At 32.5% G+C, this 27,461-nt stretch overlaps 1 protein-coding gene across 1 annotated transcript; it reads right to left on the bottom strand.

Annotated features, from left to right (window-relative positions):
* Positions 1–1,215: 1,215 nt before the first annotated feature.
* LOC145139021 (uncharacterized) lies at positions 1,216–10,108 on the bottom strand. Its single transcript, XM_079072986.1, has 15 exons — positions 9,254–10,108; positions 9,022–9,151; positions 8,202–8,951; positions 7,708–8,118; positions 7,542–7,659; positions 5,855–7,481; positions 5,368–5,424; positions 2,855–3,066; positions 2,621–2,716; positions 2,400–2,474; positions 2,291–2,308; positions 2,037–2,169; positions 1,793–1,950; positions 1,604–1,724; positions 1,216–1,530 (listed from the first exon to the last, which is right to left on the bottom strand). Exons 1-15 carry the CDS (start codon positions 10,106–10,108, stop codon positions 1,216–1,218), a joined length of 5,076 nt encoding a protein of 1,691 aa, XP_078929112.1.
* Positions 10,109–27,461: the final 17,353 nt, after the last annotated feature.

Here is a 27,461-nt window from a genome sequence, read left to right as displayed (position 1 = left end):
GTAATTAGAAAACAAGATGTACATAGAATGATTACTTCAATTTCACATAGGAATCGATACCACTAGAGAGGTATGTTGTCTTTAACCGGTGGTAGGAGATCCACATATCCTTTTTAATTATTTATATTAATGCTTAGTAATATCTATTTTATATTCCTATTCACCTTAATTTTTTACGTACAAATTAAGGAATAAGATATTTCTCGGCGCACCAACATAAAGTCAAACGTACGCATTACAAAATATGTAATTAAAATTAAATATCATATTTATTAATCGACTTATTTTAAAACTCTTGATGACATTTATGTATAATGATATATTTTGTATGACTTCATTCTTAATTTCAATGTTTAATATTTGAAAGTTCATATATGAAACCTTGGATGTTTTGGTGTAATATAAATAGTGTAATACAAAGTTTATTAGTTCAATATTGTTTATTAATAGCTCATTCAAAACAACTTATTTCTTATTTTATCCAAAAAAATATTATCTGACATAAGAAAAGTAGATGATATTAATGTTATACAAAAACTTATAATATATATTGGATATTATAAAAGTAAAAGTAAAGTTTATAAGGTATGGACTATATTAGATAGTATCAAAATATAAATTGATGGATTTTTATGTTATTTGATAATTCGGTTAATGCCCAAAAATCATCTCTATAAAAATGATTGATTACAGATACTTAATACAGTTGGAAGGATGTAAGCACACATTCAAAGTATAAATCAATAACCAATTTGGAAGCTTACCTGCGATCGTGAGAACCCAGAGCTACAAATTGATTCAAAAAGGAAGAAGTACGATTTGGGGTGGGTGTTGATTGGATTCTGGGAACAGGAAAGAACTAAACGCAAAAAGGGGAGGCATCAATTACGTACCTGAACAATAGAGGAGATCGGAGGACGCGTGGTGGTTATGATATAAGAGATGCATGGGATGCTCTAAAGAGATGTAAACTATTATACAATTACTAATGTAATGGAATGTTATAATATGATCTATGTTTAGAAGCAACAATAATTAATAAGAGTTTAAAAATATTTATATACAAACTTAAAATATAATTATATATCATTCTTGGTGTTAATTACATATGCAAAACATCATACGAAATTGATGAATATAATATCTAATGGAAGTAGCGGTATCAAATATAATAATAGTTTAGAATATTTATTTAAATTTGATAGGTGTGAATATCTATTTCATTTTTTTTGATGGTCTTGATGTTCCAGCTGTTGATGTTTCAGTTAGTTTTGCTTTCCCATCGTCTGTTTGGTTTTGCTTTTGTGTTTGTTTAGGAGAGCGTGGTTTTGTTGTTGACAAAGTTTCATCTTCATTTGATAGTTGGAGTTGTTGTTTGTTTTCGTTTTGATGATCTGGGAGTCTATGTGCCTTCACAACGACGAATCTTGTAATAGGGTTTTCTTGATTCGATGTCTGATATGATCGTACATATGCTAGAAGTGGTAATGATCCAATTGATTTTGCAATTATATCTTGTACACTTTGTTCCTGGTTTGTAAAATGATAACATAAATAATCGATTGTTAAATTACAATTGGTATATTTAAAATAATAGGCTTACATTTTCTTCCGCATCTTTGATTTCATTGGGGTCCAATTTAATGAACTTTTCAATTTCCGGCGTTGAAATGCTTGCTGCAGTTGAGCTGGTACCATCATCGATTTCAATTATTGCCCTTGACCTTCACATAGAATTATCATTTAGTATAAAAAATATGGTTTAAATATTTGAATGATGGAATACACTTACATGAGTTGTACTTTAGATTGTTTTTTGCAGGCAGAGCATGTGATGATCCACTTTACATCAGCCACAACTGGTTTTAAACAGTTGGCACATCCTGTTTGTGTGAAACTTCTATCTTGACGAGGCAATATAAGAGTTCCTTTTATCCATGTTGGTTTACCCTGTTTTAGGTGAAAAAAAATTATATAGATAACGTATAGTATAGAATATTGTGCAAAAGGTCATGAAAAATGTTGTTATTACTAACATTTTTCATTCTTGTAATTGCTTTGGCTATCGGAAGTATGTCTCTCTCTTGGGGAGGGGGCAACAGAATATCGGTATCCTTATATGTTTGTTTTCGTAGTAGTTCTTTAATTCCTGTTCTGCTATTTGTATACCTGTCAAATACAAATAGAATTAATTAAATTGAATTTTGGTTAATGGGTTTTTGGATTATACCAATTTTTTAGCTGTAGATCATCGTTACTGGTGGATTTATAAGAATTGCAGAGCTACTACTTGTTGAGGGTGATTGTCCTGTGTGATTATAAGACATAAGATAAGATGTTTTTTAAAAATTTTGCTATATATATATATTGTGTTTGTGTTTTAAGCAACATTATCTTACCGTAGAAAGTTGTCACCTTTACTCTCATTGCGAATATCATTGGCCCGGTTTCCACTATTTGGTCTAAGGTATTGCCTTCATTTTCATTGATGTAATTCCATAATGTTAATATTAAAAGTTTTTTCCTGAAATTAAAAGGTAGGAATAATATGATGAATAATTTTTTAATTTAACAAAATAAAAATGTCATCGTTTATGTTATTGGGCAATTGTCCACATACTCTTCGTTAACAATGATTACATCTCTTTTCGATGATGGCTCTTGGCCTGGTTTCATCTTTGACTTGGAAAACATTTTATTACAATACCCCTTACATCTGCAATTTGAACATCAAAGTTAGTAAAGGACAAATTAAAATTGAGTGATAAGTATGGAACAAGTAATTTTTTGCATACTTAAATCTTTTTCCTCATCTGCATATTTGTATAGGTCACTAAAGGGAGTAAAGGTGAACTTGCATGTGAGTGTTGGTGGGGTTTCATCTTGAAAAGGTTCAATGAGTGTCAGTTTGCTGAGTGTCCATGAATATTCATATGAATCGAGTTGAAAACGTGGTTCAGTGTATATCAAATTAGCATTTGATATTTGATAGCGCTTGTAGGGTTCGAAAGTATTTTCATAAAAGTCAAGGTCGTTGCTCCAGATTAATGCTGCCACCCTTGTTCCCTGTTTTGAAAATGTGATTAGATTAATGCAGATGTTGTGAGATATGCAAGGATTTATTGTATACCTGTGTGTCAGCAAACATGAGCCTTCTAAATTTTTTCTTTTCCCTACTCAGTTGTATGTGTCCACATTCCAAAACTTGAATCAAGACAGTCCAATTTTTCTTCATATTTGGAATTATGTCATGAATGTTGTATTGGTCTCTCAGACATTGGTGTTTGCTGCGTACTGTGTTGTGAAAATAGTCACGTTATGTCTGCTTGTTTCTTAATAAACAATAATGAATTGGTTCTGGAATGCATTAAGTACTTTTGGTATATTAATGTTCATGACAGATGTACAAAATCTTTACATAGCTTTAAGTATCTAAGATTTATATTTATTAATGTTGTTCATTTTAATTACATTGTATATATAATTATTTGATGTGTATAACATGTATTAAAATGCTATGAAGGTAACATTAGTTAAAAAAAACAATAAACATACATTGACAATATCGAAATTAAATGTATATAAATAATATAGTAGCATGTTTTCTTCTAAAACAGAAGTGTCTCTTACCGAAACAGATGTTGGGCTATGGTAGGCAAATTGATCATATTATATATATGGTTTTTGATAACGTCTTCTCCCAAAATTTGGATGATGACGATTTAGAATTGTATGTGGAAGTGGTCTGTTGTTTTGTTGATTATATTCTTACAAATTTCCATAAATCGCTGAAGAATTCTGTAGGAGTTACATATATTCTAATAATTGTATGTTAAATTGTATATTATAATACATTCGTATTTCAGCCAAGACGTATGTGCGGTTTGTGCTGAATTGGTGTTGTAAATTGTGTTTGCAAATAGATGGAATGCATTGAAGATTTATAGTGAAAGTTAAGAATGTCTTCCGAAAAGTAAATTTGTGTGTATGCGACGATGCAAAATTGGAAAGGACATTGAACATACCTGTTAGTGCAGAGAAGTGGAAAGAGGATTCTGATGTAAGAATATCGTAGTTTTGTTATTGCAGTTGAACCAGAGTACGAATCGTATTAGTCAATTGTCGGTTAGAAGAAGTTTATAATAACCGATTTGCAGTTAAAATTGTCGGTTCTGGTTGAAAGTTGTGGAATCTATAGTAAGAGTTGACGGTGATTGCGGCGGCCTGTATATAGTTGTATATAACGATATGTAAGGGACGGAGAATGAGTGTGGTTAACGGCGAAGTTTGTTAGGGCCGGTTATTTAATATTTAGGGTACACGACATACCTTTGGGCTGGGCCATTTATATTGATCTTTTATGATTAAAATCGAAATGTATTTTGCCGATAATTAGCCTATCTAAAACCTTCAAATATTTATTTGTTTCTTATATGATAAAATTTAAAATATATTAAACAGCATAATAACTTAAGAAGTGTTGCCGCTTTATGATTTTAAACAATACAATTGTATTTGATGTATTTTATATTTAACTCAAAAAATGGCATGAAGATGATCAAAATTGCGGCAATGATGATCATTAGTAATTTCCTATACAGTTGAGTGAATTTAAAAATTAACTATTTAGGTCTCAAATGACCAATCGAGGGCAAATGATCTGATTCACCATATACATATAAATAAATTTGAAATAAAATCATAAATGAAACTGTATGACAATACAAATTATGGTTGCAATGTGTATGTAATAAAGCAATTGCAGATGTTGCATGTTGTCCTTTGGCGTGATGAATTGAACTTGTCCCTTTCCTTTTGTACTGCCATATGATGTTGCAGTAAAGTTGTTTCTGCATGAAGGTATCTTGCATCAGGATTAAGAATTACTTTGGCAAAATTAATAAATGTGGATATCATTAATTTTAAAACAGAGTGCAAATATGAAAATAAACACTTTAATCAGGATAATATAATTTTTGTAAGTAATGCAATCATACCAATATTAATGAAAGAGATGTATCTCCAGAAGGGTTGTGAATGTTTGCATGTTGTTTACTATTGAAATATTGCTTATTACAGTATGTAATAAAAATTAATTGCTAATATAGAAATTAAATGGATTTCTTTGGATAGTCCATTGACATATCATTTAAATCAAGTAATATTAAATGAAAAGAATGAAATTTGGAATGTAATGCAGAAAACAAAGTGCACTTACCAGATCACTGAATAGTGTATTCCTGTGATGATCCGAAATCATTATTTTTGGTTTAGTAGTTGTTTACCTGTTGGAAATATTCATGGTCTAAATTTATATAAAAAAGCATGTAATCTGTCAAGCAACCATGATATTGCAAAAACACTTACGTTGATGGTTGTAATTTGTTTGGCAAAGAAAGGAACTACCATCGCTGGAATGCATACCTGAAATTCAATTGAATTACTGCATGAAAATTTATCATATAAGGGGTATTGCACAAATGGACTTTCAATTCATTAAAGTGGATGAAAATTGGAAAAATAAAATGACCTGCTATCTTATCTAATCAATGTGCAACAATGTGTTTGATTTTAGTTTTTGTTTCATCATACCAGATATTAAGTTTAATAGTAATACATACCTTTAGTTGAGTTTGGAACATTGTAATACTTCTTGATATACTATATTTTTTGTGTTATGTATTTCTTGATTTTTGTGAGATTTTTTGATAACAACTTTAACATTTTCAATACTTCTAGCACGAGAGAGGGCAACATACAATTGTCCATGTGAAAAAATAGGTTCCTTAAGGTATATGCCCACTCTGTCTAATGTTTGGCCTTGTGATTTATTAATTGTCATTGCAAAACAGACCTTGATTGGAAATTGTGTTCTTTTGAATGGCACTGTGTATTCTTCACCTGTAGGTGGTTGTAAAGGTATTCTATGTATAAATACCTCTTTTCCAGCAAAATCATTGAATGCTATCTGTGCTCGAATAACATTTCTATCAAAGTCCTTGCAAAAAAGTCTTGTACCATTACATAATCCTTCTGCTGGATTCATGTTTCTTAATAATATAATAGGTGCATCTACCTTTAAAATCAATTTATGTGGTGGCATACCATGTGGAGTTAAAGAATGTAGAAGATCCTCATAATGAGCTTGGTCATTTGGATCAAGTGTTTCATCAAAACTAATATACTCTTTCTCTTCTCCTTGGAATTTGTGTATTAAGATATCATTTAGCTCATCAACAAAAGTATTTTTAGTTGTCAAAATAGCTCGATTGAAGGATGCTGGGTTATTTATAGAATTTTCAAATATATGTGGGTAAACATACTTAATTAGAACATTTAACCCTTGTGATTCATCATTATCTGCTATGACAATTTGTGATGGAAGAGTAACAACATCATCATCTTCTAAATTTTCTCTACCATCACCTAATCTTAGAAGAAATTCAGTAAAAATTGGATCTAGTAATGCCCTCATGTTTTCATTTAGTTGTAGTACACATAGTGATGGCCATATGTGTGAGTTAGTTATACAAGCAGCAATTGTATCATGTTTGCTTCCATTTCGAACAACTGGCAATGTTTGCCTAAAATCACCACCAAGTACAACTACTTTCCCTCCGAAGATTTCAGTTGATTCCATAAGATCTTGTAAAAGTTCATCTAGGGCTTCTATTGCTTGTCTTTTTGCCATTGGAGCTTCATCCCAAATAATTATCGTACAAGTCTTAATCAATATACCCAATGAACTTTGTTTACTGATCCTACAATTTGACCTATCTGTCAAATCTAATGGAATCTTAAATCTAGAATGTGTTGTCCTACCTCCTGGTAGTAATGAGGCAGCTATACCTGATGTTGCAGTTGCTAAAGCTATTTGTCCCTTTAATCTGATATATGCTAATAATGCTCTATATAGGAAAGTTTTCCCTGTACCACCTGGACCATCAATAAAAAATGCCCCACCATTGTTACTTTCTACTTTTCTAATTATTGTATCAAATGCAAGTTTTTGTTTTTTGTTGAGATTTTGTATTGCTCTTTGATCTATTTCTGATACAATGATACTTTTTTCTGTTGCTACTTCTCTTGTGTCATCTTCTAAATCAGCATATGATAAATCGATTGGCAATATATCAAACTCATGAAGTTTTCTTCCATTAGACTGTAGCAATGTATTAATTTGCTGAAATGCGCATCGCTTTGCTTCAGTTAGTGAAAGAATATTGTAGTGTACAAAGTCTTCAAGCATGGCATCTTCAAATGATTCCCATAATTTTCTTGGATTGTTAGGATTTGTATACACAAGTAAGGTAGCGAAAAGTCTTCGTAATTCATATGGCATGTGGTAGTTTGATGCCTCTTCCAAACATAATTGTTGGCTGTTATCATCAAGTAGGTATCCATGTAGTAATGCAGATTCTCGAAAGGTGTCAACTCTTTGTCCTTTACAAAGCTTAAGGTCATCGTATGACTTTGGACATCTTTTTTTTTATAATAGTATTCTTAAAAAATATCTTTCGCCTTCACTTGGGTGTGCTAACACTATTCGTCCTATTGAATCTTCAGTTTGTCTAGGTAACCAGACTTTGTTATCCGGTTTCCATACAAAATGGTCAGGAAACTCAACATATGTTAAATTAAGATGTTGTGCATATCTATCTGTACTATTTTTAACAAAAAATTCAGTTAGCATTGTTTTTCTTTTACCTATATTATCTACAATATTAGTCAACCGTTCTTTCTTTTTGAATGTTATTGGTTGGTAATTTTCCAAATGTAGAGGCAAATGAATAACTGCAGGTTTGATTTCACCCAATGAAAATCTAAAAATTCTCCAAGCTGCCTCTGGGGGTGATATCCACCTACCTGCTTGAAATTGATCTATTTCATTTATGCTAGATGAGTGATCATCTTGTGTTACAGAAAAACTTATTTTGTCACATCCCTTGCATATGTACTTATAAATGTATTTGACAGCTTTAATTGTAGAGCATATTTCTATATTTACATGACAGTCAAACTTACAAAGTAAATAGGGATTGTAGGGAACAACCCATCTGTTATCTAGCTTGGCACCTCGAACTATAACTTTAACTCCATTGTCACGTCTTCGATATGCTGGATATGCATCAGTATTTTGTGTTGTTACATCACAAAATGCTTTTGGATAAAAATTCTTACAATATCCTTTTTTTTCATACAAACATTTTTGGGATTAAGATCACCACAGGGACCATGAAGCATATGTTTCACTACCATGCGAAATAGATGAGGATTTGATCTTTCATTTGGTATTTCTGCTGAAACTATTTCATCATATTCTTCAGCATGGTACATCTTATAAGGAGTTCCAAGTATTAGCAAAAAATGAGCATGTGGAAGACCTCTTTTTTGAAACTCCACAACATAAGTGTATGCAACAACCTTTCCAAATATTTCATTTTTGAAAATCTCTTTTTTAAATCGGTCAAGTTTTGCATGGAATACTCTAACAATTAAATCCGCCCTATTTTGTGCTTCCTCATGGTGCATCATGTGTTGTTTGATTTCTGGCCAATTAGGATTACATGTTAAGGTTAAAAAAATGTCTGGCTTACCAAACTTTTGGACTAATGCCATAGCATCAATGTATTTTCGTCTCATGTTCCTTGGACCACCTATAAAATTTGCTGGTAAAACCACTCGCTGACCAATTGTTGATGCATTTGTCTCACCACTTGCCATAGCATCTACAACTCCTTGAAGTAACTCTTGTCGTAACTCTTGTTGTTGATTTCTACAAAATGCTAATCTTTGTGTCTCTAATTTTACATAACTATCAACTATATATTGTTGTAATAAGCGACCGAAAAGCAATATACATGATTTATCATGTAAACGTATTTGAAGTTTGTAAGCATAATATTCTCTAACAGAGACAGAATTTGAGTTCTCTATAGATTTGTTCATAACTGCCAAAAAATATTAATTAGTTTCTTAATACTACGTTGTAGAAAAAAAAAGTTAATGGAACATGTTTACCTGTTTGTTCCATATTTAATAATTCATCAGCATCTATAGCATCAAATGGCGAAATAAGCCTTTCTGCAGAGCTTGTTCCTATTCCACTATTACCTTGTTTATTGGTATTTTTTTTGGGAATGTGTTGATGCTAGCCAAGTTCTCCAAATGGAAACATTAAAGGGTACTGTAAAGGATCATAACAACCATAATAGTACTCAACAGTCCTTTGAAGGTCACTATGTGTTCTTACTTGTATATTTCTACGACCATGTTCTCCGTTCTCTTCCCCTTCAACCCATAGTGCCGCAACTTGTGAAACTTCTGGTTTGTTGTATACTCGTTGATCTTGTCCCGGAATAGTCTTAAGAATAATCTTATATTCACTCAAAGATGGAATGTCTCTTAAATTTCTAAAAAAACGTGCATATGGATTATGTTGTAGATAAGTTATACACGTTGCAATTATGCCTTTGGATAATCGTGGAGAAGATATTTGTCGATTTTCTATTTCATTGTTTGTATCGTGAAAATATAATTGAAGGTTTTTTGCACTTTCCTCTTTAGGTTGTAGATCGTTCATGAAGTGATATACTTGACCTTGCACTCTAAAAGTGTAAATACCCTTATTTCGTCTTGTAAGTTTTTTATCAGCTTTAACACCCAATGAAGTGAATGCGAAATGATTATTATATGTTCTTATATATGTTCTAAATGATTTCGCATCATCAGAGTTAGATGTCAATAAATCTCGCATGACGGGTGGGAGTTCATTACTGGATAAAACAATACGACCTTCTGAACAACAAAAATTTGATGTTTCGGAAAAAAATTTCACAGCATGACAATAGACACAACACCTTACTTCTGGAAGAACATCGGCAGAAAAAATTACTTGTTGTAAGAGATGCTTTCCTTTTCTGTTGCTATTTTTTTTGCCTAGATTTGTAGATTTCTCATTTGATGGACCTAAATCTTTAAGTATTCTTTTGTTATGTCTTTTGCTTTCTTCAGTGATGTTTTCATTTAAATTGCATATACTTGTGTGTATGGTATCAATTAATTGTTCGTTTGACTTGTTTATTGTAACATTTGTATTGCAGGTCATTTTTAATTTTTTTCTTTTTCCATTTTATAACAGCTTCCTTTCTTAATTGTTTCTTATAAGCAGGAGCAGCATTAAGCATATCCAACTTCTCTATTATCTCATCACATTTATCAAATTTTTTTTCCAATTTATGATAGCTATCCTCCTATATAGTTTCTTATCTAGCTTCGAACAACCACCAATTGTAATATTTGTGTGATCTGTTGATGGTTGATGATTACCAATCATTGTATTGAAATTTGATGATAATTGTTTAATAATTTTAATTGGTATATCATATAACTATACTGATGGATGTGTTATTCTTATCTGAGACTTGTAATTGTCACTTTATTGTCACTTCTGATGAAGATTATAATATTGTGCATGAAAAAAATTGAGATACTTTGTAAGTAATGACATACATGACACATGTGTGGGTTGTTTTGGTTGGAATCACTTTTCAATTGTAAATCTGGTACATTTGAGTAGTTGATGATCTGATCTGGTTCATTACAAATAGTTAGTTCATCAATTTCAATTAACTAATAAATTATGATTGTAATTTCATTAAAAAGGATTATGATTATACCTAAATGCAAGTACATTAATACATAAATTTTGAATTCCTTTGATCAGCATGTGAATAACCTGTTAATATCAAACAAGAACACACATCAATAAACAAAAAAGATAATATTGTTGTAAAAACCTGTTCTAAAAAACACTAAAAACCATTAAAAACTAACATAAACTTTATTGATAGCACATTATATTATATTTACATTAACTAATTGTTAACAACACATTATAAAGACATCTAGTCAAAGCCTGGTCTGCTTTAATCGAAGGCAGTATGCAAACGTATGCTGTCATTTGGAATGCTGGAAATGACCTCTTGATCTTTCAGGTCTATTTGTTGACATCTTTTTAAGTAAAAGAGTCTAATTTCTTTATAAAATTTATATACATTATAAATTTCCTATATCTTTATCTTTACAATTTATTGGATGTTAAGCATTGTGAATTTATAATTAAAACTATAATAAACGAACAAATTGACTAAAAATGGATGGAATTACTAAATTCTTTACAGGACGAAGGAATTCTAAAAATGAAAAAGGATTGAAATATCAGTTCAAACCTGATCAGGGTAGGAAAAATAAATCCCATTTAGTCAAACCACGGGCAAAATTGAAATATTAAAACTAAATTCTAATAATAGCCTAAAAATAGAAATAGAAAATGTAAAACAAATTGTAAACATATCTTCTACCATTAATTTTATGTTCTTATTGAAAGGTTCTGTATGAGAAGCTAAGCTTCAGAGAGGGATGTAGGGTTATTTACTTGAAAACGCATATTAGAGCATAAACTGTTGATTGATTGCCTTTGAAGCATGTTAGTAGCAATTGTCAATTTTACCCTCAAAGTAAAAAGTAACATAAACCCTTCAATTGAAGGACTACGGTGATGACCCAATGCAAATCATTAACATTCACAATATTAAAAATTAACGACAATTAAACAATAAAAACTGCATTCTAATTTAAACAAAAACACAAAATCAGGACATGATTTCAATACTTGGTGACACAGGAGAGAATGTTAATAAGAATTAGGGCAAAATTGTCAATAGAAACCTGAACGGGGCAGGAAAATCCAACTATTGGGTTAACACTAAGAAATAGATAAGATCAAGATCAAATTAGGGTTCGTGAAGATAATATACATGTAGCAAACATGTTGACAGCAAATGGAAGGATTGTGTTGTCCCTCTTTGGCTCCGTATTCAACAACATTACACTTTCACGGATAATTTCAAACGGTAAAAATTATGACTTTTTGGGGATCATGTAATTTAAGTGAAAACCGAATGAATGTTACCTCTTTTGATGATTCAAGAATTAACCATCAACCCACCGTCGGCAGAATTGACTTGGTGGAATATTTACACAACGAATTACTTTTTTTTTGGTGGATTATATTTCGGATTCCAGTTGGGGATACAGTCGGACGTGGTGAGAAACAGATGGATGAATTGGTGGATAAGTCGATGGGTAGAAGGGAGTCGTAGAAGTTGAAGAGATCAGGAGATGGATTGAATCGACGTGACGAGCTACTGATAAATTGCGTCGATCGCTGAGGATGGGTTACGTGGCGATTATCGAGCCGGGTTTTTTTTTTTTTGCGACATCTCAGTGAAAGGGTCTTTATATATAGTAATGATGATATATATATATATATATATATATATATATATATAGAGAGAGAGAGAGAGAGATGGAGGTCTCATCGAGTTTCTATTGAATGTTACAGGGTTGCCAGCGACCTAGAAATCTGAAATGGATCCACCCTCTCCATCTTCACCGATGATCTAGTAAGCTAAAACGGATCTAAATCTGATAATCTAGAAATATGAAACAAAAGCATAATAAATGGAAATTTCCTTCGTCCAACCACACCATAGATGGGGAGCCAGAATTTTAGAATAAGGGGGGCTTACATTGAATAAAATATTAAACGCTACTCTTAAGATTGAATGCATTCTCCAAAATCACGAATCAAAGAATTTTATTTTTATCTCTCTTAAATCCGACATTTCAATTTTTTTCAATGAGGTTCAATATTAATTAACTCTTCCATAATACTATTTTTTTGATGTTGTTGACTTGTATTATTCACATATTCCTTAATAATACCACAAACGGGATACAATTATTGGTTATAAACGTCTTCTTTTCATTTGTAAGAAGATCAATTACTTCTTTTTTTACTTATGATTTGTCGTGTGATTATTCAAAAAACAAATTAACAATCTTAATAATATTAGTTATTGTAAATTACAAAAAAAAAATTACATCTATAATACAATTAAAAATTACGTTGCAGCCAAAATATGTTTAATTGGAACTTGGGGGTAAGTGGGTAAAATAAAAAAGGCTTGGAATTATGGACGCATTAACTTGGATGATAGGAACTCCAACTTTAACTCTATATGAGATATGGTTATTGGGCTTTATTTCTTTTATGCAAATTATATAATGTGGGGTAGTATTTTGAAAATGTTGGGGGAGGCCACACACCGGCAAGCCACCCCACTAGCTCCGCCATTGCAATCCGAGTAGGAAGAAATCGATATGGAAGGATCAACACAAGAAATTTGATTTTTTCAATGGGGTTTTCATGTGTGTTGTAGGTTACCGATGATAGATGTGAAATGGGATAATCGAAGTTTGGAACAGGGGATGAGGGTGATGGTATAGTTGGTAACGTTCTTCAGGTTGTAGCGTTGCCGACAAATGTGTGATGGTAATGGAGGATTGTTGTCGAGCAAAAAGAGTAAGGAGAGCTAGAGAGAGAAACGTGGGTTTGGGTTTGACTGGAGAGAAAAGTCAAGGGAAGGGATAGAAGGTTGTACGGGTCCCACAAAGCTAATTTCCATTTCTTTTTAATTTTAATTATAAGTAATAGAAAATATCATTAAGGGCAATATAGTCAATTCAAGTAACACGGACCTTTCGAGTTAAAAACTTGTTAGAGACCAAACACACAGATCACCCCAAACGACATGGACCATTCATGTAATTTACCCTAAAAAAAATTGCAGTTAATGTTTGTTATTCGATTTTCGTAGAATAAATTTCATTATGGTTTCGGATAATATGTCTTTTGGTCTCTAACTATTTTTTTTTTAAATCTAGAAAATTCCTATAATATGATTTTGTTGCGCCTTAGGTCTCTGTCAATGTAAAAAGACCAATTTGTTGTTACTGGTTTTCATTTACCTTTTTTATATTAAGAATATAGTAAAAAGAATTATTAAAATATATCGTCCTCGTTTCCTTTCTTCCTCTATACTACTACCGAATATCACTTAACCCTTCCCTATTTTGTTGTCGTTTAATTGTTATCTTCGATCCTCTCATGTATTCATATGCTCTTGAACTCCTTTCATCTTCGTTCAACAGTAAGGGAAAGATTTGACATTCTATCTTTATTAGTGGTTTCATTAAACAAGTATACACATGGATATAAGGGTGTTGCAGGTTTGATTTTAGATTAACGTAGATGTAGAACATGAGACTTGGAAATCTTTTCAATAAGTGTATGAACACAGTCTCATAATTCCATATTTGGTTAAGATTTGGTATTGTAGGTTTACCAGCACAACTAGTGGTTTCCGGTGGGTAAAAGGTTGTCGACGGCAGGTCGGAGGTTTCCCACAAGGGTTGTTTACGACAGCTTCTTTTAGTTTAGGGTTCATAATTTACACATTGTTCCCGTGTAACATCCAAGTTTCAATTATGTTTTCTCATTCTTTAATTGGGAGTTTTATGGTCCAAAAGAAAGTAGAAGGATGGAGCGAAGCAGGAAGTCATTAATCGCATTTGCTGAAAGATCCAAAAACCTAGATTTATTCGTGAGGGGTGTGACACGCCTATTATAGGGCATGGCGCGCCAAGGCCCATGTGTTGAACGTTTTATTTAGGTTTGTGGGGGTATTTAAAGGTCATTAACCCCTAGGATTTTTTTTTCATTTTCATCCTCTATTGCCCTTTGAGCGATTTTCCAGAAACCCTAACCTCACCTCTCTAGTTTTTGAGCCTTTGTTCCATTTGTGAGCTTATTTCTTCATTTTTGGGTGAAGTTTGAAGATCAAGAAGTTTCTCTTGTTGCAAAGAAGTAAGATCCAATTTCATATCCAACCAAGTTACATCATTTTTTTACCTTTGTGAGTATAAAGCTTTGATCTTGCTCTTTGGTTCATTAGTCTCGCTATATGTTATATTTTGCACTTTTTGTTTTATTTTGTTTGTAATCTTGCGGTTGAAAGAACCCCAACACATTTAAGCACTTTGGGATGCTCCTTGAACCTTATGGACTAGGAAAGTTATGATCTTTTGTCTTCCCATTAAGTCATGCAAGTTATTTTGGTCCTTTAGGTAATTTTGGTGTATTAAAGTCTACATCTTGCTTGAGTGGATGTCTTAATGGATAAAGTTGGAAGCTTTATCCGTTAATAGATTTTTGAGGATCGTATCTGGAAGTTTGAGCTTTAACTTAATGGATTAAGTCAAAATACCTTTTTGGAATGGGTCAGGACGCAAAGTGTCTTTTTAGAAACGACACATTTGTGGAAACTTTGATGCACGCCTATTTTATCCTTGAAACCCGACTATTTTGTCCTATAGTAGACGCGGGGCACCAATGAGAGGGCGCGGGGAAACTCACTGACCAAATGTTGACTTTTTGACTAAGTTTGACCTTTGGTCAAACTTTAGGGTTTTAGGTCATAGACTGAGGTTTGAGATTTTATTTAATGTTTAGGTGGTTTGTGAGATCTACCTTTATATTATCCACGAGCTTTTGTGATTATTTGATTTTATCAGCGAGGTGAGTCCTCTCACTATATTATGTAGGGCACTAGGTGTCAATGTATGTAGGTATTGATATGCTTGACTGTATGTGTGACTCATGCTTGAATGATTACATGCTTGATGGGCTGGGCCCGCTTGGTTGAAATAAACTGTTGGGTTGGACACGCTATTTTGTGTTGTATATGGTATCTTGGAGAACTCGCTAAACTTTCTGCTTATGGTTTTAAGTTAAAATGTTTTAAGTTGTTTTAGTAGCAAGGGCAAGGGCGCAGTTTGATTACATTGAATCCATTGGAGACTTCCGCGCTTTATGACTTCTATTTTGATACTTTGATAATTATTTTTGAATTGTTAAACTTATACTTGGTTTTTACCTATCTGTGGAATGGTATTGGGGTGGCTTCTTTTATATTAAAAAGGAAATTTTGTCATGAAATTTTGGGACGTTACATCCTGAGTTAGATTTACAAGGAAAAATAAGAGAAATAAATAAAAGTGATAAGAAAATAAAAGAAATTGGTGTTCCCGAGTTTCATTAAATGATGGAAGTGGAAATAAATGTAAGGAAATGGAAGGAAAACTTTCTATGGAGAGAAATAAAGAAAATGTTTAATTTTCCTTTCACCTCTTTCAAAATTGGGAACACAAAATACAAATTTATTTCCATTTGTGCAACGTCCCAAGTTATAAACCAAAATTTTCATTTAAAAAACACGATGAACGTTCAAAACCCAATTTTGAAAACATAATATAATATCCATTTGTTCCAGAAGCATAAGATTAACGGAGTTGAATTACACAAAAAATAAAAAAATAAAAAAACCGCAAGTCAGTAACAACAAAACTTTGATGTGAATGTACAGTTACGATGCGCCTTTCCCTTGAACAACCTGAAAAATATTAAACTTAACAACGTAAGCATAAAGCTTAGTGAGTTCCCCAGTATACCACATATTCCACTATGCATACAATGCATACAAAAAAAGGCTATCAGCTTCAACCAATCAGAACATATCAATGTACATATCCATATCAGGCCTCTTTAGCTCACGGCCTAATCCAGGCTTCATATATTACTTTACAAAATAACAAAAATGAAAACTAGCTATTTATTATTACATACCATATGAATAAAATATTATTACAAACATTTTTATCAATCAATACATACAACAACACAAATGGTCCATGGCTTGTTTATACACTTTAAAATACACTAACATATTAAAACAACATTTGTTTTTCTAAGACAACTTTAACGGCAAAATTGAAAGATCTATATGCCAAAGAGTCATTATAGAATGATATTGCTAGATAATAAATGAACCTAAATGGTCACACTAACAACAACTTGATGCAAATATATTATTTATAAGAATTTGATTCTTGATAAATAAATATATATCTTGTAATTAATTAGAAATTATTCATTTTGTTGAAATATTGATTTACAATGCTAAGTATCAAAATATATCATAATATATCATAAGGTATGATTTATTATGTCATGTACAACTTTTTAGACCAAAAGGGGTTTTTGTCTTATATGGATTTATATGTTTTATAAGTTATAAAATTAGAAGAGTTTTTATAGAAAAACTAGCTTCTTCCTTTTATAAAATATTCAAGGAGACCATAAAAGGAAAAGAAGATATGCTTGCATTTATTTAATCATAAATCCATGTTCTTACACTTGTAGCCTTTTGTTGCTAGATGCATGGTGTATTAAAGCATCAATACTCAATGGGTAAGGACTTTGATTAAGATTATTAAAAGGCTTGCGTGTATCTCTTCTTTTACTATCCAAAACCCACGAAATTTTGGCCTTCCCATATCCATGTTCTCTCTATTTTTTGCCTCTTAAAAGTGTTAAGATTGAAGTAGGAAGAAGTTGATATTTTACTTAAACTCTCCTTTAGAACAAAAGCTTTGTTTTGTTCTTAAAGGCTTAAGAGATTCTTTGATTACAAGATGAAGACTAACATCTTATTAAGTTGGCTAAATGTTGGCGGATACTTCTAGAGAGCATCTTCCTTGGAGCTTAAAGTCATCTTCATCAACTTCCTAATTGTCAAAAGGAACCAAAGTCTTCGAAGGTTGTAACACTTTCTTTCTATGGTTTTTTTATCTTTCTAAGTCTTGCAAAATGATCTTTTGGTAGGAATAAAAGTTGTTTTATTTTGTTCAAAATTAAAGTCTTTCGTTGCCATCTTTATGTTCTTGAAACAATTTTTAAATAAAAAAAACCCAACAAAACTATGCATGTAAACTTTTGTCACAAAAAATAACAATTATAAAGTTGTCATAGAAAATATGTATGAACTCATTTTTAACAAAAAAAAAAGAACAAATTATCCATATTTTCCAAAACCTAAGATTATCCAAATAATCTAACCAAACTTGCAACATGGCTCCGATACCAATTGTTATGTTTATATTCAAAAATAGGTTCAAAAGCTATTATGTTAGCAAAAGAATAATTTTAAAATGAATATCATAAACTAGTTATTTCCCATTAAGGATCAGCTTGCAACCAAAGGAAAGATAAAAACAGCCATAGAAGGAAAAAGAACTACAAGATTTGAAGACCTGGAATCCTTTTGGGAAGTTGGAAGTCGATAAGAATGGAAAAAGAGTCAAGGTAAAGCTTCTCTAGAAGTATCCATCAAGCAAATGATGGCTACCAAATATGCTAGTCTTTTCTTGTATTAAGCATTTCTTAAACCTCTAAAACCCAATAACAAATTAGTCTTAAAGGAAAAGAAAAAAAACACTCAAATCTACACAACACTTTGCTATAAATAAGAGAAGGAAAGAGATCTTGAAGCTCACAGTTTTGAGAGTAAAAGAGATGAAAAAAACTATCTTTTTCAAGTCAATGATCTCTTTTATACTTACATGCATGTAGTAAAGGCCATACCTTAATTAAATGCACAAGTATGGATATATAAGAAAGCATGGGGTGAAAGACTATGTCAAACAAGCAACCTTCTCATCCCTTAAGGGATCCACGGGATTAGGAGAGAGGATGAGAGAGTTGGTGTGTCTTTTACTCAATATTATAACTAATATATTCTAGTAACATTCAAATGAACTACAAAGTGTCCAAAATAAATTTACATAACTTATATATTCATATCATATGAATATATCTAGTTATGCTCTCATTTATTATTATTTCCATGAAACAATAATTTCTCATTTTGTTGTTATTCTCTCTATAAAATATTATTTTCATAAAATAATAATTTTTCAATTAAATACAATAGTTGATAATGTTTATTAATAATCAAATTACTTAATAAATAATCAATAAGTTTCTACTTGCTATAAGATGTGACCTTATATGTTCATATGTTATTAGCAGTTATCATTCTTTAATGATTATTGAGTATATAGATATTTTCATACTTTAGTTCGTCTACATTTAAATGAAAGAGAATGTTTTTAGTCTCTCATGTTTTACAGAAAAACATAAAAAACAAATAAAAAGTATGGTAAACATTGCAAACCTAATACGTTATTCAACAATTCTTCAAGATATCACCTCTGCAACTCCTTCTGCCTTTAGGACGAAATAATGGGTTATTTTCGTACCTAAGAAGGTTTCTTTTATGTACACTTTTCTGAGATATGAAAATCTCATATTTATAGGAAAAATAACTTAGCAACACATAATATTTTAATGTAATAATTGCAATAATCCTCTCTAATAAATGAATTTTTTTTTGCCATTTGTCACATTCTAATTCAAATTGTCAAATGTCATTTTGTGGTTATTTTAAATTAATTTTTTTTCCACATGTCATTTTTTGAGTTTTTTTATTTTATTAAATTCCACATAATATTTTGATGTAATAATTGCAATAATCCTCTCTAGATCTATTTTTGTAGTCATTACTATGATCGAATACATCTTTTAGCATCCAAATCACCATGTTCATTGTGTTCTTACAATTCCTCATGTCAAATCAAATGCTCATAATTCATTACATGTGGTATCAGAGTGGATCTTCGAAGATTGAAGTAATTTTTGAAGAAATGATTCTCGATTTGGCAACAATCAACACAATATGAACAATTTTTGGTGAGTCTCTCGATGATCTCTCGAAATCTTTTGGAATTGTGCTCTTATGATCGATTACTTGTTCATTTTAACTCTGATTGGATCCATTTCATTTTCTAACCCATTGTTGGTCCAATCATTTTTGTTAGTTCAATTAAAAGATTAGCTTAAATTGTTTTTGATCCAACCTAATCAACTTCGATCCATTATTGTTCATTGTTCTTCTAATCTTGAGCCCAAATTATATGATCTTTTACTGTTCATAGATCCGTTTATTGGAATCCAAGTTTCATTCCATTTGATTAATCGGATACTTTCATTCGTTTTTGTATCTCAATTCATTCTTGTATCTCGATTTGTTCTTGTATTTCGATTCACTTCATCTAATTGAATTTATGTTCAAGTCTTATCTCGATGATGCTCCTATTAGAAATGTTAGAAAGAATTAAAACCACATCATCTATTTACAACCATGTCATTTATATTATAGGTTGCTTAGGGCTAACCGGTTACAAAGAATGATAACAAGAAATGTAAGAAAGAATAATGGTTAAAGTTAGGGCTGACAAATATGTATCACGGAAACAAACCAACATGTTACCAACCGAACCAAGAATACCGGTAACCAATATGTTTGTTAACCAACATGTTTGGTTGGTAGTACCATACCAATTGCGAAATCATGGTACAGTAGTGGTACAAATTTTCAATACCACGGTAGTACCATACCAACCAATTTAGTGTGTGTGTGTGTGTATATATATATATATATATATATATATATATATATATATATATATATATATTTAGTATGTTTGGTGTTTATGATTTTCGAGCTTTGATATTAGCATTTACTGAATTAGTAAAGTTTAAAGTTTTAAACTTATGTTAGCGTGTCCAATATTCATCCACCGCTTTAACTTATAAACTCATGATATAAATTAATAAAATCATTTTGGATTGATTTTTCAAAACCTTTACAAAGCTTTTATTCACAAAACTCTCCATTGAAGTTTCAACATGCTCAAGAACATGAACATCGTCATTCACAAAACCCCTCATACATGTTGGTATATACCATTACCAATATGTACCAACCGAACTTATTGGTAGCCAAACAAGTTGGTACCAACTATACTTGGTACAGTAGTGGTATAAATTTTTTTTCTACCAAGTATAATTGGTACGGTACACGGTTTAGTGAAAAAATGAATTGTTACCTATCAATTCCACCCCTAGTTAAAGTGTATTAAAAAATAATATAAAAGTTTTTTTAAGGACTGGCATATAATAGGTAGTTTTTTTTTTTTTTTTTTTTGAGGTTTTCTCATCTAAAAATGAGTAAAAAGTAACAAATTAGAACACCATTTATTAATGTTTAAGTACTTTTTTAGACTAGGTTGTTTGTATTATTAAGTGTTAGCATGATGGCTTGAATTTATCATAAGTTGCTTCAGCAAGTGAGTTTTTTGAGTTGTAGTTCACAAATTGTCATCTTTTGGTGCATTGTGTTGAAGGGTATAAAAATCATTATAATCAAGTAATGACTTTTGAATATAAATTACTTTTGCTTACTATCTTTATTTCCAAATTTTAATTTAAAAAATGTTTAAGATTTACGCCTTTATATTTAACTTTTGTTTTAATCAACATGTGTACCCTTCATATTTAACTTTTGTTTTAATTAACTCGCGTAGTATACTGGTCTCACACCTAGTTATCGAATGAAAAAGAAAAATATTCATTTTATTTAGGTCTTATATGTATTTCGCCATGAATTTTTTCACAAATCAGTAGATACAAAGAGATGATTTTGCTCAAATCATAAGTAAAATACAACTATTGGATAATGAGTAGATGTTCGTAGTAGGATTATTGTCTTTGTTACCTTGTTACAAAAACTGTGATTGTAGATGTGCACAGATGAATCGGGCCTTCCAATCCATTCGGCTTACTAATTCAATTTTTTAGACGAAGGCATGCTTATATCTAGCTTTTTTTGGACATGAACGGGCTTTTTAGGACCGTTTGGGGGGGGGGGGGGGGGGGGGGAGTTTTATTTCTATCTTTTTATTTTATTTTTCTATTACTTGAATTGAATATTAAAAATGTTGAATAATTTTTTATTTTTAATTTCAAATTAGATATTAATAAGCTTTGGACTACATTAAAAAACTTGAACAATTTACAAAAGATTATGGAAACCTTTCAACTAGGTGATCTGTATCTTCATTATCATTACTCATTGGTATCTTACACAACTAGGTGTGAGACCCGTGTAGTACACGGGTTTATTAAAAATAAAAATTTAATATCATTATTTAAACGTTAAATATTTTATAAAATAGCACTTTTACATAACATAATGTAATCTTTTGAAATATTTATAAAAAAAATTAAATATTATTTATAACATTTATGAGACTTTATTATCAAATTAATATAACGATTCTCTTTCCTTATAAAATTCGTTAGAATTTTATGGAATTTTATTTTAAAAAATGGAAATTCCCAAAAAATGACAAGTGGAAAACAATAATTCTAAAACCCCCATAAAATTACATGTGGCAAAACTCTTGAGAATTTGACAAGTGACAAAAAAAACTTTCATTTATTAGAGAGGATGTAGGCATCTTTTTCATTGTTTTTTTTTTCATATTTGTTTGCATAATGAACATGTTATGACTTGTAAGAACATTTGACATTTTTTTTTGTCATATGTATCTCACATTGCTTTGAGTATGACTTTCCAGCAGTGTCATATTTGTCGGTTGCACATTGAGAATTTTTGAACCCATCATAAGTGGGTTTAAGCTGTTTACAGCTATGATACCATTGATGAAAACTGAAAAACTACACATATAAAGATTTTGTGAAGAAATTGGCCACAAGAGATAATCAACTTTACTGATAATCTGTGAGCCTACCCCTAACTATTTTCACAAAGAAAAAAGGAAACGGACCAATAATATAGCAACCGACTTTTTCAAATAAATAATAAAAATAACAACTACCAGAGAATCTGCATTAAACCCAAAATTAACAAGACGCTAGGAAGAGCAAAACAAATAAAGAGTAGTAGCAGTCGAATGAATAAATAGAGAAAAGACAAATGCCAGATATAGTTGTAGTTGTTATTTGTATTATCTTCTTAATTTCAACCACCAGTTTTAGGGCTGAGAATCCTCATGATGAATGCAAGCTTTCCTCGGAAGAGCATTGTGTATGTGAAATACAGTTTGTCGTGAATAAAATAGAGCAAGAATAGGAAAAGGGCCAGAGTCATTGAAACCCCAGTTATAAGAAAAAGACCACGACACTCTTTTAGGCCTAGGATCTTCAATACAGGCTCAGAATCCTTTGACTGTGAATCTGATTTAAACCACTTATTCTCCAACATGTTTAAAGTCCCATCTTCTCGTAGTCTGGATATCTCTCTTGATAACTCAGGGACCAAGGGCGAACCTTGCCTGCGAATGATCAATTACAGCTTGCATTAAACTAGGAACAACAACAACAACAGGTAGAGTTACAAATTATAAATTGAAATGACAGATTAAATAAATGGTAAGACACTCACAAAACCAAAACCATTAGTGATCATTTCATACATGACCATGGAGTAGCCAGATGGATACTGCACAAGGAATTCCTTTAGGTATGGAATTTCATCAATAATTGCATCAGCACCACCACCATTCTTGCTCCCACGTGACAAAGTGTGGAAAAGTTGCCTCCAAAATTAACAAGTGGCAAATAGTTCAGGGGTTATTTCAGTAACTTATCATTTACTATTCATAGTTTGACTATGAATAGTAATATATATGTTAATTGAAATGAAATTGGACGTCTATCTTTCACTATTCATAGCTTGACTATGAATAGTAGTATATATATGTGAATTTGATTTGGACGGTGAATTTTTGGTAGGCGCCTACAATTGGAATTCGGACGGCACATTTTTTCTACAATTCATATTATATTGCTTTTGGCTATAAATAGCCTAAGCCATGAACCAGAGAATAGAACACAACCAAAAAATCATCCAAGTATATATAAAAAAGCATTACATATATATACTGATACACCACCGTGTATTTTAGCTCTCCCACTCTATTTTGTAATCTCTTTCATAATCCCTGTAAACACTGCAAATTATAGTGAATTGTTTCTCGGCTTCCTCCGCCCGTGGTTTTTTCCCGATTTGGGTTTCCACGTAAATTTTTGTGTCTCTATTCTATTTATTTTATTCGTATTATGTTGTGATTATTACGCTTTGATAATTTTTGATCCCATTCTGCATTGAGCTAATATTATTTAAGTCAATTTGGATCCGTCGTATTTTACAACAATTGGTATCAGAGCATCCGGGTTGTGATATTAGCTCGTTGGGATCATTTTATCAAGTAATTAATCATGTCTTCGGTAAAATACGATATTCCACTACTGGATCGTAACACCCGATTTCCGTTGTGGCAAGTAAAGATGAGAGACATTCTCATTCAGATGGATTTACACAAGGCGCTCTTGGGTTTTCAATAAGATGCCCGATACATGGACCGAAGAAGAAAAGGAGATGAAAGATCTGAAGGCTTTATCCCAAATTCGTTTGCACTTGTCAAACGATGTCTTGCAAGATGTTCTAAAAGAAACGTCAGCGGCTTCTTTATGGCTAAAGTTGGAACAACTGTTGATGACCAAGAGCTTACCAAACAAGTTGCATTTGAAGCAACGGTTGTTCAATCTCAAGATGATTGAAGGAGGCTCTTTAACTGAACATATATCCACATTTAAAGAGTTAGTAAATAACTTAGAGAATATGGATGTTCAGTATGAAGATGAAGACTTGGCTCTATTCTTACTATCGTCGTTGCCAGAATCCTATAGCCATTTTCGTGATACTATTATCTATAGCCGTGACACTCTAGTTTTAGATGAAGTCTATACAGCTTTGGATTCAAAAGAGAAGATGAAGCATATTACTGGTGGTGGTTCAAGTGATGCTAAAGCCGAAGGTTTGAATGCCAGCGGAAGAACAACAGAGAGAAGTAGAACTTCTCAATCTTCCAACAGAACCAGATCCAAGTCAAAAGGCAAACGAAAGTTTTGCAACTATTGTCACAAGAAGGGACATGTGCTTGAAGAATGCTTCAAGTTGAAGAACAAAGAAAAAGAGAAGACGACAGCAAATGGTAAACAAGCTAGCACTTCGGGTGAAGCCGATCTAGCTGAGGTCGAAGGTATTGGAGAACTTTTGACAGTTTATTCAGATAAACTGGATTCCACTGGTGATTGGATACTCGACTCTGGTTGTACTTTTCATATGTGTCACAACAAAAGTTGGTTTTACACATTTGAAAAGGTTAACCAGGGCTATGTGTTGATGGGTAACAATACTACATGTCCAGTTCTTGGACATGATTCAGTCAGGATCCGTATGTTTGACGGAGTTATTCGAACCATGGGGGATGTTAGATATGTTCCTGACCTCAGAAGAAACTTGTTATCTCTCAGTTCCTTTGACAAAAAGGGATACGAGTTTGCTGGTAAAGGTGGAGTTCTCAGGGTATTCAAAGACGGTTCCGACAAACTGAGAGCCGAACGAAAAACCTCAGATCTTTACTTTCTTGACGGGCAAACAATTTCGAGTGATGCTGCTGTTGTGTCAAAGCTTTTTTCTGATCCAGATCAGTCCCGTCTTTGGCACCTTCGACTCGGCCATATGAGTTTTCAAGGCATGTCAGAATTGAGTCGAAGAGGTTTACTTGGTCAACAAAAGATTGTTGATTTGGATTTCTGTGAAGACTGTGTATATGGCAAGGCAAAACGAGTGAGGTTTGCAAGTGGTATCCATACAACGAAAGGACCACTTGATTATGTTCACTCGGATTTGTGGGGACCGGCTCGAGTTGCTTCAAAAGGTGGAGCTATTTATATGCTCACTATTATTGATGATTTCTCCAGGAAGGTGTGGTCTTTCTTCTTAAAAAATAAAGGAGACGTTTTCTCTACCTTCAGAAATTGGAAAGTTCAGGTTGAAAAGCAATCAGGTCTGGTGGTAAAGTATCTTCGTACGGATAATGGACTTGAGTTTTGCTCAGAAGAGTTTAATGTCTATTGTCAAAAGGAAGGCATTACTCGACATCGCACAGTAGTCCATTCACCTCAACAAAATGGTGTAGCTGAAAGAATGAATCGCACCATTATGGAGAAGGTCCGGTGTATGCTTTCTAATTCCAAATTGCCAAAGTCTTTTTGGGCGGAGGCTGCTTCGACTGCTTGCTATGTTATCAACCGATCACCGTCACGAGCAATCGAGAAGAAAACTCCGTTTGAATTATGGTCCGGTAAACCTGCAAATTATTCAGATTTAAAATCATTCGGATGTCCAGCATATGCACGGGTTGACAATGGGAAGCTAGAACCAAGAGCAATCAAATGCGTTTTTCTTGGGTACAATCAAGGTGTAAAGGGTTACAAGTTATGGAGCTTTGATTTGAAGAAAATTATCATCTCAAGAGATGTTACTTTTGATGAGTCTGCTATATTTCAACCAGTTGCTGACTCTTCTAAAAGAACAGATGCATCAGATGTATCATCCGAAGCAAATAAAGAGAATGCTCAAATGGAGGTGGAGCTTCCTACTTCACCCACCACTAATCAGAGTACAAATCAGCATCAAGATTCTTCTTCGTCGGATGAGCATGTTGTTGGTGAAGATTCAACACCTTCACAACCACAAGCTACTACTCCAAGCATTGCAAGAGATAGACCGAGAAGACAGATTATTCCTCCGAAGAGGTATGCTGAATCTGATTTGGTTGCCTATGCTTTTATTGTTGCTGATAATATTGAGTCTGCAACGGAGCCTGCAAATTATGACGAGGCTATCAAATCTGAAGACTCAAATGATTGGATGCTCGCTATGTAAAATGAGATGGAATCCTTGCAGCGAAACAGTACTTGGAATTTAGTTCCTATTCCGAAAGGGAAGAGACCAGTTAAATGCAAGTGGGTCTACAAGCTCAAGGAACCTGTCAACCCAAATGATAAACCAAGATACAAAGCTCGGTTAGTAGCTAAAGGCTACAGTCAGATTCCTGGTATTGATTACACTGACATTTATTCCCCAGTTGTCAAACATACTTCCATTCGTGTGTTGTTGGGGTTGGTTGCTTCTAACGATTTTGAGTTAGAACAACTTGATGTCACTACAGCTTTCCTAAATGGTGAGCTTGAGGAAGAGATTTTTATGCAACAACCTGAAGGTTTTGTAGTTCCTGGAAAGGAGAACTACGTATGCAAGTTGAACAAATCTCTTTATGGCCTCAAGCAGTCTCCTAGACAATGGTACAAGAGGTTCGATTCTTTCATGACCAGTCACAAATTCAGCAGGTGCACCTATGATAGCTGCGTTTATTTTAAGAAAGGTGACAATGGTTCAAAGATCTACTTACTCTTGTACGTGGATGACATGTTGATTGCAGCGAAAGATATGAAGGAGATTCAGAAGTTAAAAGACCAGTTGGAAGCTGAATTTGAAATGAAGGACTTAGGAGCTGCCAAAAAGATTTTAGGTATGGAAATTATTCGTGACAGGAAGTCTAGGATCTTGCATCTTTCTCGGAAAAATTATATTGAGAAAGTCCTAAGACGCTTCAGTATGCACGAAGCAAAGTCTGTCAACACACTTTTTGCAGCTCATTTCAAGCTATCATCCGCTTTAAGTCCTACTAATGAGACTGATATGGCTTACATGGCACGTGTTCCATACTCTAGTGCTGTTGGATCTTTGATGTATGCTATGATCTGCACGCGCCCTGATTTGGCTTATGCTGTTAGCATGGTTAGTAGATACATGGCGAACCCGGGGAAAGAACACTGGAAAGCAGTACAGTGGATTTTTCGTTATTTACGCGGTACGTCT

This window comes from Lactuca virosa, chromosome 9, assembly GCF_052849685.1.
Source record: "Lactuca virosa cultivar CGN04683 chromosome 9, Lactuca_virosa_CGN04683_v6, whole genome shotgun sequence".
In the NCBI taxonomy this organism is placed as follows: Eukaryota; Viridiplantae; Streptophyta; class Magnoliopsida; order Asterales; family Asteraceae; genus Lactuca; species Lactuca virosa.
This window is presented reverse-complemented; position numbering and strand designations above follow the sequence as displayed.

Excerpts from the sequence above, each read along its gene's own strand:
- LOC145139021 (XM_079072986.1), bottom strand. The coding sequence starts at position 10,108 with ATGACCTGCAATACAAATGTTACAATAAACAAGTCAAACGAACAATTA. Across the intron at positions 7,482-7,541 it reads GATTCAATAGGACGAATAGT|ATGTCCAAAGTCATACGATG; the intron begins GTTAGCACACCC and ends ATAAAAAAAAAG. Across the intron at positions 3,067-5,367 it reads AACAAATTACAACCATCAAC|GGAACAAGGGTGGCAGCATT; the intron begins GTAAGTGTTTTT and ends TTTTCAAAACAG.